Genomic DNA, 15357 nt, shown 5'->3' on the forward strand with positions numbered 1-15357 from the left:
CGGCCGCAGTGTTGTCCGTCCGGACCAGAACGTGCTTGCCTCTGAGCGGCACTTTGAAGCGGCTGAGTGCAAGACGAACTGCTAACAACTCGAGGCAATTGATATGCCATTGCAGCTGAGGCCCCGTCCACAGGCCCGAAGCTGCAAGCCCGTTGTACGTGGCACCCCAACCCGTGGATGAGGCATCCGTGGAGACAACGGAGTGCCTGGACACTTGTTCTAGGGGGACTCCCGCCCGGAGAAACAAAGGGTCCGACCACGGGCCGAAGGTTTGGCGGCACCTCGGAGTCACTTGGACGCGGAGGGAACCGCTGTGCCACGCCCATCTCGGGACTCGATCGCGTAGCCAGCGTTGAAGCGGTCTCATTTGAAGCAATCCGAGCGGCGTTACTGCGGCTGCGGATGCCATATGCCCCAGGAGCCTCTGAAAATGTTTCAGTGGAACCGCTGTCCTGCCTTTGAATGAATTCAGGCAGTTCAACACCGACTGGACGCGCTCCTCGGTGAGGCGCGCAGTCATGGCGACCGAGTCCATCTCCATACCGAGAAAAGAGATCCTCTGCGTGGGGCAGAGTTTGCTCTTCTCCCAGTTGACCCGAAGTCCCAACTGGCTGAGGTGACTGAGCACCTTGTCCCTGTGTTCGCACAACTGCTCTCGTGACTGGGCAAGAATCAGCCAGTCGTCGAGGTAGTTGAGGATGCGAACACCATGCTCTCTCATGGGAGCAATGGCCGCCTCCGCAACCTTCGTAAAGACGCGGGGCGACAGGGACAGGCCGAAGGGTAAGACGCGGTACTGATATGCCCGTCCCTCGAACGCGAAGCGCAGAAAGGGCCGGTGTCGAGGGAGAATCGAGACATGAAAGTACGCGTCCTTCAGGTCGATCGCTGCAAACCAATCTTGGGGACGGATGCACCTGAAGATGCGCTTCTGCGTTAACATCGTGAACGGCAGCCTGTGAAGGGACCGGTTCAGGAATCGCAGGTCCAAGATCGGTCGTAACCCGCCGCCTTTCTTGGGTACAATGAAGTACGGGCTGTAGAACCCGGACCTCATATCGGCTTGAGGGACCGGCTCTATCGCGTCCTTCGCCAGTAGGACAGCGATCTCCGCCCTGAGCACGGGGGCGTTCGCCTCCACTACAGTCGTGAAGTGAACGCCCCTGAACTTGGGGGGACGCCGGGCGAACTGAATCGCATAGCCGAGTCTGATGGTACGGATGAGCCACCGAGACGGGCTGGGAAGCGCTAGCCAGGCTCCCAGACTCCGAGCAAGGGGGACCATCGGCACCACAGACGTACCCGCAGCGGGGCAGCGAGGCGGAACGCAGGGATCCGGCTCGGACGGCATGGGAGCGGCCCGTAGCGGGATCTGGGTGTGCTGTGCAACACTTACCTGCATCCGCGGAGGGGACGTGCGAGTGTGGGGAGGCCGTTTGTGTGCGTCCCGACAGCCGGCGTCCCCTGTTGGCGAAGGGAGAGGTACTTGAGGGTGGCGAGGCATGGGAGCGTCGACCACCGCCAAGCGCGCTCTCTTGGCACCCAGAGATATTGGAAACTGCTCTTTTATTGAAGTTTTGGGTGCCGCTGGCACTGGGACCAGCGGCGGAACAGACAAACAAAAGATTTTCCCCCGGCCCTCCTCCGGGGGAAGGAGTGGTGCTGCAGCCATCTCCCTCAGAGCAGTTTCCTCCATCTCTGGGTGGCCCGTCTCAGGGTCGCTTGCGACGACGCTTGCCACCTGGCTTGGCAGCGGCCTGAGCGGGCTGGACATCCTTCCCACGGCCGGCCCCACGCCGTCGGCTGGTGGAAGGCTGCTGCGGTGCCTTGGCGGGGGCGGAGGCGGCGGCGGGTGGACGTCCTCGGCGACGAGTAGTCGGAGGCGCTGCCACCGGCGGCGGGGTGGGGGCAGCAGCGGGCCGCCGGGGCAGGATGTGCTTGATCGCCTCCGTCTGCTTCTGGGCGGCCGAGAACTGTTGGGCGAAGCTCTCGACCGCGTCGCCGAACAACCCAGCTGACGAGATGGGGGAGTCCAGGAACCGATATTTATCGGCCTCCCTCATATCAGCCAGGTTGAGCCAGAGATGACGCTCCTGGACCACAAGTGTGGACATCGCCTGACCGATGGAACGGGCGGTGACTTTCGTCGCCCGGAGGGCGAGGTCCGTCGCCGTCCGGAGCTCCCGGAGGAGCTCTGGGTCAGGCCTACCCTCGTGCATGTCAAGGAGTGCCTGGGCCTGGTGGACCTGAAGCAACGCCATGCCATGCAAAGCGGACGCAGCCTGCCCGCAGGCCTTGTAAGCCTTCCCAGTCAGACTGGAAGAGAACTTACAGGCCCGGGACGGGAGACGCGGGTCACCGCGCCAGTTAGAGGCGGTCGCCGGACACAGTTGCATCGCGACGGCGCGCTCCACTGGCGGGATCCCCACGTAACCCTTGGCTGGCCCGCCGTCGAGGGTAGTGAGAGGGGAGGAGTCACTCGGCCGGTTTCTGGCAGAAAAAGGTGCCGTCCACGACCTCGTGAGCTCCTCATGCACCTCCGGGAAGAAAGGTGTCGGGGCGGGACGCTGAGAACCAGCGCGACCCACCCCGAGGAACCAATCGTCCAACCTAGAGGGTTCGGGACACGGTGGAGGGTTCCACTCGAGCCCAACCCTTTCGGCGGCCCGGGAAAGCATAGCAGCCATCTCAGGGTCCGGGGCAGCCGTTGCCACTCTCCCAGAGGGAGGCAGTACAACTGACCCTTCATCCCCCGAGGACTGAAACTCCCCCTCCGATGCAGCGATTGACATCTGTTCGTCTGCTGGAGCTCCAAAAGTCACCACTGGTCTCCCGTGGGAGGGTCCAGCGGGTTCTCCTGGAGGCTCTACCGGCTGCGGAGCAGAGGGAATAGGGGCCTGCGGAGATTCACTCGGCGGGTTTGCCCTAAACGTGATCCTCAGATCACCCTGGCCATCCAAAGAAGCAGGACCGCCCGGGTTAGGGGCAGCCCTGGTTCGTGGGATGGGTAAGGGGACTCCCCCAGCCCGGAGGTAGGAGAGTCTCGATCTTAACTCCGAGATGGTCATGTTCCCGCAGTGGGAACATGAGCCATCCACAAACGCCGCCTCAGCGTGCTGTATGCCCAAACACGTGAGACAGCGATTGTGACCGTCAGCAGGGGACAGGGAACGACCGCATCCAGAAACGCACGGGTGGTAAGACATCCTGAAAAGGACGGCACGTCACCCGTGAACTCTTTTTGTGAGGAAACGCTCTGTGCTGAAGCACTCAGGGGGAAACGCGACAGCGCACGGGATTGTGTGCAGCCCGTGCCTGTACTCAAACAGGGAAAACGCCCAACCAGACCAACAGAAATTTGTTGCTGTGAAAACAGCAGTTTTCTCTGCTCTCTCAGCAGCTGGATGAGTCAGCGCGGTCCCGCTGAAAGGTGCCGTTTCTCCAACACGCGTCCTCTTCCGGTCCTCTCCGGTCTAGTTCTCTGCTGTAGCAGCGAAAATACTCTTCAATAACAGATGAGTGAGTCGTCTTCATATGCCTGTGTGGCTCCGAAGTGAATGACAGCGTGCATTCGCTCTCGCTTCCTGTTTATACCCGCGGCGCGGGGCGGGGCGCGAGATGCAAATCTCGCACGCCAATTGTCCATTGGCCGGTTCTAGATAGCTCGAAGCTGATAGGGGCTCCCAGAAGTGATCCCAATTCGTCGGTACGTCCGACGTACGTCGAACGTGACCGACTGAATGGGAACTCTGTTAGTGGATGTGTTACTGGATCATGTTCATAGTTCATAGAACCACACCTGTGTGAACTTGAGTAGAGCTTCATACATCCACATAAATTACCAAAACGCCAGTTTATTAAAAGACATTGACCAAAAACGACGAAGAAAGTTAATCAAGAGAAAAGGTCATGCAGCATTTGAGATTCTTGCTATTTAATGCAATTGTGTTCAGATAATTTTAAGTTTACTTCTGCATACAAATACTTTTTTGGGCCCGTCAAATCTGCATAGATATTATTTTACGTCTTTCACTTTCCTTTTGTCACACACATCCTTTGAAGTCCTGTATCTTTCAGCTCTTGGTTGTTTAAGACAGATTTAACCTTTTTTCATCCCTTTTATTGAGATCCAACACAATTTGAACCTGCCAGTATCTGAGCTGTGATAGACCCTAATAATCCTTCTGTCAGCAAGACAAGTTTGCTCCCAATCTTCATCTTTTCAGTACAACAGATTACTAGCGGCAGCCAAAACACTGAATTCCCGGTGTGGGATTAGGGTTTATTAGCGTACTGTAATTTTCTGAATCAAAAAAAAGAAAAGAAAAAGAAAATCCTTTTGTTAAAACGACTCATGTGAGCCTGTCAGATAATATCTGTCATCCCGGGCCCAAGAAGCTCGCAGGGAGAGCGAGCTCACACAGAGAGTGCCTTTGTTCCCCCTGTGCCGGGTTAAATATGATCTCCGCTGGCGTACAAAAGGAACTCTCTATAAGGATGCGGCATACAGGAGCAACATCTGTCTCGGCTTGCATGCCAAGATGGCTCGGGGCAGTGAGAAAGCAAATTAAGGCTTGACAAGGTGCGCCTCGGTTTCCCTTCTCACAGCTTTGTAGGAGCTGTCAGTGGCTCGTCCCAGGTTCTCGCGGCACTTGCTGAGTGAAGAAAGATTATTTTCTTAACATGGCTGTAGATGTGCTTTTCACTGCTCTTCTGAGAGATTAAACTCATTCTGAACACAATCTGCCCTTTGCTAAGACTCTTCTTAAAATCGTTACTTGCCGATCTGTGCTCACTTTGTGCATTTTAAAGAGCTGATTCAGGTGGAGTGATGCTGTCTCGGTAGAGTCACCATGTACTCTACTTTATCCTCCACAACAAGGTTAAAGTGATTAACTGCTGTCCGCACACATATGGAACAGTATTTACAAGGATTCACTCCTGGATTGAAATGCAGTTGTCACTCTCGAAACTTGAGTGTGTTTGAGGATTGTGTATCAAATGTTAACTTGGCAAAGTCTCGTTTGAATGTTTTAGGATAGATAGATATTTAGTTAGTTTTGTGCTGCGTTCCATCCAAAGTCAGATGGAGGATATTCCCACTTTATATCTGACTTCTGACCATAAATGCTCGATGCTCGGAGGTTGAACGAACAAAATAGCAACTCTGCTGTTATATTTGAAGCTGCTGATTTGAATACGTTTTGGAAAGTTTTTTTTAGCGTATGGCCCTGTATGACATCATAAAGGGTGGAATTCCTTGTATGGGCACTTCTCCCGGATGAGCACGTGCATACATCCCCCAGAGCAAGAGCACGCCAATCGACAAGCTTCGTTCAGGTGCCATTTTGTTGTTAGACCACGAAATCAACAATGTCACTAAAGAAGTGTGTTTTTGTTTGTGAGGGAAAGATAACCATGTTCAGGTTCCCAAATAGCCCAGCTTTAAGGAAACAGTGGATGCAGTTTGTTTTTGCATAAAATGAAATGTCAAACGTCTGTGTTTTTTTGTTTTTTTATAATGTACACAACACAAACATATATAGTGAGTCGGATATTATCCAAGGATAATGCCATGATGTATTGTGTGTGTGTGTGTGTGCTTGTGACTCTTTAGCCCCACCCACTGCAAGCCTTGATGAGCTCGGCTGCTTTCGAAAGAATCAGTCTTTTATAAATATGATAAAACTAAAGACTCTAAAGAGAAGAGATATGAAGGATGCAATACTAACATGAGATTGGCAGAAACTGTGTATTATGTACCCTTTAAATTATACTAGGAAATGTATGATTTTCCACAGAGATTATCATTTACCATGTTTTACACAGCACACTCTGCAAGCGTTTACTAAATGGTTCTGATTATTATGTAATGTTGGCACTTCTAGATTTCTGCACGATTTTCCAAATTGGAAGTCTGCCTTTCTGTTGCACCCTTCCAAGTAGGAAGATGGAAATTCTGACTTCCCGAGTTGAATGGAAAGCTTCATTAGTTACTGTTATGCAGGGTGAGGTCAGAAATGCTTTCGCCTAGACAGTTTTGCAGCAGTTGTGACACAGTGCTCCATGCACGTCAGCGCTAATGGAAATCAGCATGCCTTACTGTATCCAACGGGATCCGTCTTCAGTACCTAGCTGTGTGTCACATTCACTTAAGCTGTGAAGGAACAGGAAAGGAAACCAGAAGCCCACATAAAAAAACGCTTTGGAATAGTGGGACATCAGACAGCCAAAGCGACACGTCGCAGAGCACGTATGGTGAAAACGTTTGATGACTGTAGACTCAAAACAAGAGACATCCATCTTAGCTGTCTGACGTTCAGTAAACAACAACGTCTTTGTTAATTCTAAAAGCCTATTTGATTTCTTTTTTCTGTCCAGCCACCTCAAAGGTCCTCTGATGTTTTAGTTTGTTATTTGTTGCCCACTTGTGGTACCACCAGTGTTGGGGAAACTACTTTGAAACTAGCATCCAAAACTACAACCTACTCGTAATTTAAAGAACATTATACAGTAAAGCTGTTCTTTTGAAAAATTTTACACTGTAAAAAATTTACATTTAAAATGTTTTATTTAAAGGTCCCATGGCATGGCATTTTTCTATTATTTTATAGTGTTTCCTGAGGTGTACTTATATTATTAGTATGATTTTTACATCATAAAATGTCATAATTTAGAAATAAAAGGCATTTTTTCTATACTGCTGTTTGCCCTGTGGCTGAATGCCCTGCTTCAAGAGGCGTGTCTGCTGTGAGACTTCAGTAAAAACGCCCACTGTTGTGATTGGCTGACATCTTTGCATTTTAAATGAGCGGAGGGGGCGTGGTTTAACGAGGCACGAGCAGGCACGAGTCTGCCAGAGAGACGGATGGACCTGTGTTCACTTCTCATCAGTTCTCTCAGCATGTCTCAGTTCAGGGTGAACTGTTGTAGTTACTAGCATATACTTCAGGTTATTAGTTTATTTCTAGTCGGAGGGGCTGTCACTCATGTCAGAAAGTTAGTAACTTTAGTAAATTATGGATCAGCGCTGACTCGAGACGCGAACCGTTTAGAACGATTCAGTCCGATTTGGTGAACTGGTTCGGTTCACTAAAAAGAACCGATTCAAAAGAATGATTCGTTCGCGAACCGGACATCACGGAGACGAAGCGATTGCTAACAAAGTTATTTATAGTAACTACTGCGTTATGAGAGCGCTGTCAGTCAGCGCGAGTTTATTGTGTTTGTATCTGAGAGTTCTGAATAAACACGAGTCCCAGTCACACCGAGTCCTCTTCATCATTATTCTACCAACTTTGTAACACATGCAATGTACCATTACAGCGAGATGAACGAGTTAGTAAGTGTTGAATATAGCATTATTTCTAGATATGTTCCAATCATATGAATAGCGTCATTGACGCGCATTGAGTGACGTTACACAGCGCAAACAAAGACACAACAGCTGTAATCGAATGTAATCCAGTTTATTGTGGGGAAAGCTGGCTAGCCTAGCCGGATACCCTAACGCTTACCCTCCTTCTGCTTAATCTCACGCCGCGTTTGGTGCCTCCGCTGTGGGCCAGATGCAGTACTGGGGGTCGGGGATGTTGGAGGCCGAGCTTCGGCGTGTTTGAAGTTTATCTCTAAAGATGTGACTGCTGATGTTGAGCAGAAACTCCCGACTGTATGCACATTTAAGAACAGATAGACGTGTCGAGGACGTACAAAAACACTGACTCACAAGATAGAAAACACGAAAACACCGTTCTGTCGGGAGAGAGAGAAGCCGCTGCATGTCCACAAATAATAAATAATTAGCTACACATAAGAAATCAATGATCACAGATCAGAAGGAACTGAAGAAAGACTTCTGTTTTCATTTGTACATCCAAACACTGAGAAACTGCCAGCGTTCACTCGTTCACAAGTAACGTTAATGATCTCGAGTGTTTGCATGGGCGTGCCAGATTCTCTGGGCGGGGGAAAGGGAGGAAACCGTTCCTGCTTGGACGTCAAACCAGGAGACTTCAGGATTGGCTAGTCTGGCCTGTCATTTTCTCAAAGGCAGAGAAAGACAGCCAGAACTCGGTTTTACACCGATCAACATTTCTATACACTTGGGGACAATATTCAGGCTAGGGGAACTCATATTAATGTTGAAATACCTCATAAAATGAAAATTTCATGCCATGGGACCTTTAAAAATTTAACTGTCCACGTATGTGGACACCATGCAACAAAGGTGTAAAATGGGACAAAAAGCCACAGATGACAATATGGAACATTGTGTTTTTATTATGTCATGTTATGCTATGTATATCAGCTCAGTTATTAAAAAACATTAATATTACAATATAACAACGATAAAACACATATTGTAGGAACTATAATGGTAGTTACATATATGCGGAAATCTAGTAGCAATATGGTCTGGGCTTTGCTGGCACATGCGCCTCATCACTGCTGTCACTGTCACTTCCACTGTCCTCTGGAATATTCTATATTATTCTACAAAAAAAAGGTTCTATATGGCACCAAAAATGGTTTTTCGTGGTAATCATAGAGAACCTCTGAAGAACCGCTGAAGTACCACTGAAGCACCAAAATTGGTGCTATATAGCACTTTAAAAGGTTCCCCTATGATTACGAGCCTATGATTTTTTTTTAGAGTGTACTGCGTGCGTGCTGTACCTATGCTGTCCCTGTTTGGAAGGCAAAATGCTAATTTGTCTTGGTATGTATGTGTAAAGTTGCCATTTAATGCCGTAATATGTAATTTTGAATGGTTATTTATGTTGATATATTTGTTAAATGTCTGTTTTATTACAATATAAGACAATTCAAAACATATTTGCAAAAATAGAATATATACTAGCAGGTTACAGAAATCAGACTTTATGCAATCTGACTCCACTGTTGCATGATGTCCACATACGTGGACAGTTAGTTTTTGGTGTATAAAAAGTACATTTTACTCTAAATTTTAGTTTATAAAATACTATCATATTCATCATACTTTACTGTACATGCTAATATTTTTTTTTTAGCTCAATTGACCTCCTTGTAAAAGTATTTCACAGATATGCCTGGGGCATGTCAGCCATCTTGGATTAATGATGTCATCAAGCAATGAAAATTTGGAATACAAGACAGTAGCTACTGTTACAATATTGCTGTCAATCTACTGACACTGCCATCAAGTCGTTTGGAGAAAATTACCATGATAAATGAACCCTAAATGGAGTTAAGTGAACTGTCCACAAATGTGGACACCATGCATCATTCATGGCACAAAAACAGACATTACTGAAACTAATTGAAACAAAATAAATAATTATGACTCTTGTATTTTTTAACTATTTTAAAAATCAGTTAAGCTACTGTCGCTGTTTTTAGTTAGTTATTCCCCAACACTGGGTATCAGAATCCCTGCTTGTTATTTGCTAACAATTTAGTGTTTAAAACCAAAAGTATTTGGTTTTCTGGCTCTCCTCACCTGTTATTCATTGTTTAAGCTCAAAAACGGTTTTGGTAAAGTCAAATTACAGGCTTGGAGGCTGCTGGAATTCAGCCCTGCCAATGCCAATTACAAGAGGAAACACAGCAGACATCTTTAGCTTTTTTTGTTAGAAGATTTGGAGGCATTGAACATGGTTGTGCTAGACTCAGGAATGCTTTTCAATCCTAAATGTCGACTGCTTATTGAGAGATTCAAAGGTACCTTCTGCTTGAACTGACGTTGACCCTGATGGGTTGTTTAGCCTAATTGTGCTTTAGCAAGAAGCTTGTCTAGTTTGTTTGTTAGTGCTTGATGCAACTCTTGTGCTGAGAAAGCAAAAAACAAAGTCTCTTAGATCTTGGATGTCAGATGGGTTTCCTTTGGGGGCGGGGAGGAGCTGTGCTGTCTGCATGTAATGTGGGGACGAATCTGTTTAAATTCAGGCCAGTCAGGAAGTGGCGGGGCCAATGCTGCTTTTCGTAAGTGAGACTGGACGATATCCAGACATCAAGTGTTGTTTGGTGTTTGCATTAGTTTCTTTCTGTTTTTCTGCGTCTCGCTCGCTCTCTCTGCCCTCTTCTGTCTGTCTGCACTTCTCCACAGACACCCTGTGCCCTGATATATGTGTAGTGCAACTTCACATTGATTTGTTCCCAGATGCTGACGTGAAGCTGTCAGCACCTTGCTCAGTCGTCAGATTGGTCCGTGGGAAAACAGACCCTTCTAAAGCATCTGTTTGCCATTTCACACCCAGCCCTGGCCATTAGACATTCTCTGTTTGTTCCATAGGACCACAGAGCTGTGACATATTTCTCAGATCACTCACATTAGCCATGCTGTTGTGGCAAACACAATTAGCACTGATCTGCCAAACATAATCCAGCAAGTATCTATCTATCTATCTATCTATTAGGGGTGTAACGGTACACAAAACTGACGGTTCAGTACGTACCTCGGTTTTGAAGTCACGGTTCGGTACGAGTTCGGTACAGCAGTTTTACAAAATGGCTTTTTATTTATTTTTATTAAACAGTGGTTTACTGAAGAAGAAAAAAAACTGTCTGTCCTTGAATGAATTAAATTATAACTAAAGTTCATTGAAGATATTTCTGTAAATTATATAGGGAGCCCTTACTTGCACATTAATATTAAAGGTTAACAACAGATTTCAAACTATTAGCCTAAATTCAGTTGCTATTTATTTTTAGGCATAATAATCAACACTCAAATAACACATTGTATGCAAACATGTAAACTTCACATAAGGCAGTTTTTGCATTAACTTCTAAATCTAATTATAAAATAGTTTTTTCTCCAATTCGTTGTTGAAATATAATAATTTATACACAGTGTCTGTTATTTTCATGACAGTTTTATTATTTCATTTTAGAATATAATGAATATATAGGCTAATATAGAGCATATATTTAGTGAAAGAGTGGATTTTTCTAGTGAATACAATTCTGTGGACACTGAATGACTGCCTGAGGTAAATGTGATGCTAACGTTAACGATTTAGCGATTACACCACATATGATACATGACAGTAAGTTGTAATGTATACTCAGCATACATTCAGTTGGTCATTCATGTTTATTCTTTAGGAAGAGACGATCGATCGCCTTCACAGATCGCGCGGCCGCTTGAACTTTGATCAGTGATCAGTCACGCCATATAGAGCGTCAAAACGGCATTTATCGTTTGAATTTCGTGATAAAATGGACTGAATACTTATGTTCGTGTGGCAACTCGGATTGAAGTGTGTTCCGCGTTTAAAACAAGCCTGCTGTTAACTGTTAAAGATTGCACTAGGAAACCATTCGGTACAGGCATGCACTGAACCGAAAGCCCTGTACCGAAATGGTTTGGTACGAATACATATACAGTTACACCCCTACTATCTAGAGGTCGACCGATAGTGGATTTTACCGATACTGATAACTAGGTTGGACCGCATTTGCCGATAACCGATTAATCGACCGATAGTCAACTGTGTGATGCTATCATGTCAATATGGACCAATACACTATTGTTTATTTATGGTCATATTGTCAAATGCCACAGTCCCCATCCTGAGGCTGTATCTTGATGGGGAGTCTGAACGCCACCCTGATCTACGCCTCAGCAGAGAGTCCATACTGCCCCTATTGGCTGCAATCCCTTTTAAGGTTCAACAGGGATGGTCAAAAGAAATGCTATTGCTATTGTGTACTGAGGTGCTATTGTTCATCTACTGGCTGGCCCATGCTGCATCCTACAGGGTGGTTGCTTCAGCCTTTGACATCCCTTGGTCCACAATCCACAGGCTTGTGCACAAAGTCAGCAAGGCTGGCAAAAGTTGTTCGGCTTCCTCAAGGTGAAGAGCTAGAGGAGGTGGGTGCAGGATTTGCCAGACTGGCAGGGTCTCCTGTTTTCAGTGTGGCAATTGGAGCCATTTACGGCTGCCATATTTGTATAAAGCTCCCATCAGTCAACGCTGACTGTTACTTCAACAGGAAACTGTTCTTTTCAGTACAATTCTAGGATGTTTGTCGACCACCAAGGAAAATTCTTGGATGTTTGCGTCTGCTTTCCTGGTTCTGTGCACGGCGCAAGGGTCCTGAAACACAGCGCAATTTATTGCAAACAGCTTTACCCACCTGAAGGCCATTGCATCCTAGGAGATGGGGGTATCCCTGACTGACGTCCCCCATATGCGTTATGAGCCCCTGTCGTGAGCCTGTTGCTACCCCTGTTGAAACTCGCTACAACAGGCATCACTGCAGGGCAAGGTGTGTTGTTGAGCGGGCGTTTGGCATGAAGGCATGCTGGAGGTAATTTTTTTTCAAAGCTCTGGAGGTGAACCCCAACTTTATTCCAGCTGTTGTGGCATGCTGTGTCATCCTTCACAACTTGTGCGATGCCAATGGTGACATAATTGAAGCTGAAGATGTGATCAGCGATGACGATGGGTGCAATTACAGAATGCAGAACCCCAAGATGAGATGTGTGGGGATGCCATGAGGAGCCGTCTGGCTGCAGCAGTTTCTGCACCCGTCATTCATGTCCCTGCCCTAATGGAACAGGATTATATTTAAGATTAATATTGTTTATTCTTGTGTTCCTGTAACCATTTGTTGGTGAGGTTATGTTCATGTTCAACTTTAAGTTTAGTTTATCAAGTCTCAAGCCAAGTCTTTTTTCATTTTGTATCTGTATTAATTGAGATTTAAATAAACTGCACTTGTGTTCTTTATACTCACCTTCAGGGGAATCATTACAAAAAGTTAGACTGGAAGTTGGACCCAGCAGTTACTCTCCTGTGTTTGCGCCAGGGAATCGTCCCCTGGAGGAGTATGAGAAATTCTGTGAACTCTGGCATTGAAAAACATTTTTCGTATCGGTTTAGTCGAGCATCTTGCTTATCCTTCAATCCTGCAGTACCCACCACACCAGAGTCCTATCATGCCATGAATGCCACACCAGAGCCTCGCCATGTAATTGCCACCTCTCAAGGGTCCTCAGCTATCATGGCCGCCAATCCTGAGCCTTGTCACGTCATGGCCACCACGCCAGAGCCTCTTCATGTCTTGGTCGCCATGCCAGAGCCTCTTTACTTCATTGCTGCTATGCCAGAGTATCCAGCCATCATGGCCACCGCACCAGAGCCCCTTCACATCATGGCCGTTCAAGTCTCTCTTAAATATTTTTTTGGAGGGGGGCTATAATACCCAAGCACCGGTGGACACTACATTGGACTCATTTACCATGGTTCCTAGTCCAGGGTTCCCAAGTCTAAGTCCGGTGGTCCCAGAGGTCATTCCACTATCCATGGTGCTTCAGGTAAAGGCCACTGCCATCATGTGTGTTTGGGCCATACACACTTCCTCGGCTGGCCCATTGACTCACTGTGCCCCATGCCATGGCCATGGAGACCTTTCATGGTCCACCAGTGCTCCACGGCCCAGGCCCTCCATTGCTCCACGGACCATGTCCTCTTCCCCTTCACAGGCATGACCCTTAATCCCATGATATGTCACGTTTTGTTTCATGTTTCATGTCTTTTATTTTGTAGTTTGGTTCCTTTTTTCTTAGTGATTCCCTTGCCATCATGTCTTGTGTCATGTTCTTATTGGTTGATTGTCTTGATTGTTCACGGGTGTTTCTTGTTATTCCTTGTGTATAAATGGCCCTCGTGTTCCCATTGTCTCTTGTCTAGCTTTGTTCCCTGTAACCATTGCTGGTGAGTTTGTTTAATTTCATGTTCCAAGTTAAGCCAAGTCATGCTCTGTTAAGTCTTTGTTTATTTTGTACGTTTGGAATAAAACTGCACTTGGGTTCGCCAAGGCAAGCTCACCTTCAGTGGACATACTTACAATATGCAGTGAATTGTTATAATTTAGTTTTGATTTTAGCATATTTTTAGGTTCTACATTTTTTTAAATTCATTTGTTTTGAGTAAAGTGTTTTTATTTTATTTTTTTTAAATGTATTTTTAGGTACCACAAAAATATTTTTACAAATATAATTATAAAAATATAACACCGACATGTTCTTTGACACACTTTGACATGTTCTTTGTGTGATTCACCCTAGTGGGTTTGATTGTTAGTCTTGAGTGCTCTTTAGTGGTTTTACCGTTTTATACATCAGAAGTCACAGAAACGCTACACTGCCGTCGCTGTCTGAAGTTTTGGTGTCATGTTGAGTTCATGCCTCTCTTGTCTGGTTGTTGTAGCTTCTCTTGAGCATCGTGGCTGGTTTAATCCTCATAACACCTAAATAGTGTCAAGAGTCGAGCAGAACATGAGCTGGATTTAATAAATTTGCTGCAATTTTGAAGTGTAACTCCCTAAACCAATAGAGGAAAGCCAAGTCAGGGGACAGGAGCACACGGTTACAGCAACAGTGCTGTGGTTTTCCCACATGGCACTATTTAACCATCAGAGGTCAGGTTCAGGGAAAAGGCATCCAAACAAACACAACAAAACATTTTCAGATACACATATACATTAAAGCTTCTTAAGATATTCTATATCATCTTGTCATCCCCTGTTTACTAAAGCTTTTTTTTGCTGTTTTGCCTTTAATGTTTGCTTTTTTCTTTGTCTCGAAACTGGTTAGTTTATTTATCTTATACATAATATGCAAGTCAATGAATGTGCACAGAGGAGCATTTTATTGCTTTCAAAGCTCAGGAGGCAATGTCAGTTATGTTTCATTTGTGTCAATCACAAATTAGTTAATAATTATACAGAAAGAATACAGAGTTATATATTAGTGTAAATAGAATATAGCTCAAGTCGTTCATGGAACTGACTTTTATTTGCAGAATTTATTATCTGAGGATAGTTTGAGACATTGTTGAGATCTTCTACACATGTGAGATTTAACTGGAGGAAATATGATGATACAACATATATCTCTCTCCATATGCTCTGTTTAATCTCAATGCTGAGAAAAAATAAGACATGCTATTATTTGTGATTTTCCTTTCCTTTTAGCTAACATCTGTCTCTCTCTTGTTTTCTCTCTAGAACAGATTTTTGTGTCCACAAAGATGAGCCTTGTGACACAGTTGGTGAGTATGTCTGGCTGAACTGCTCTTTTTTGTTGTTGAATGCTTCTCATAGTTTCTTTGTGGGAATGTAAAATACCTCAAATACAATGGAATATAATGGCATTGCAACACTGTAGCAACCATCCAGAATTACCTACAGTTATGTCAATGAGCTTAACGTGGGTAAGCAATATTTGAAAAAAACATATTTTTAGAATCAGAAAGAACGTTTTTAATGCATTTTTTTAAGGTAAATTAGATTTTTTTTATGTATGCAAAATTTCAGTTTTTTTGGGATGAAATATGATCCAGACATATACACAAACCTAAAATA

The 15357-nt window shown here is 45.5% G+C and overlaps 1 protein-coding gene across 1 annotated transcript in view; it reads left to right on the plus strand.

Moving 5' to 3' along the window:
- Positions 1 to 15357, plus strand: part of adamts17 (ADAM metallopeptidase with thrombospondin type 1 motif, 17) — a gene marked incomplete at its 5' end in the record, with an annotated part of 117412 nt that overhangs the window by 55697 nt on the left and 46358 nt on the right. Inside the window, 2 exons of the mRNA XM_079803901.1 lie at positions 12873 to 13100; positions 15001 to 15044. Of these exons, the coding sequence (XP_079660027.1) occupies positions 12873 to 13100; positions 15001 to 15044 (272 nt within the window). The remainder of the gene's footprint in view (positions 1 to 12872; positions 13101 to 15000; positions 15045 to 15357) is intronic.

The sequence above is a fragment of the Gobio gobio genome (genome assembly GCF_949357685.1).
Source record: "Gobio gobio genome assembly, chromosome: 2".
Taxonomy (NCBI): Eukaryota; Metazoa; Chordata; class Actinopteri; order Cypriniformes; family Gobionidae; genus Gobio; species Gobio gobio.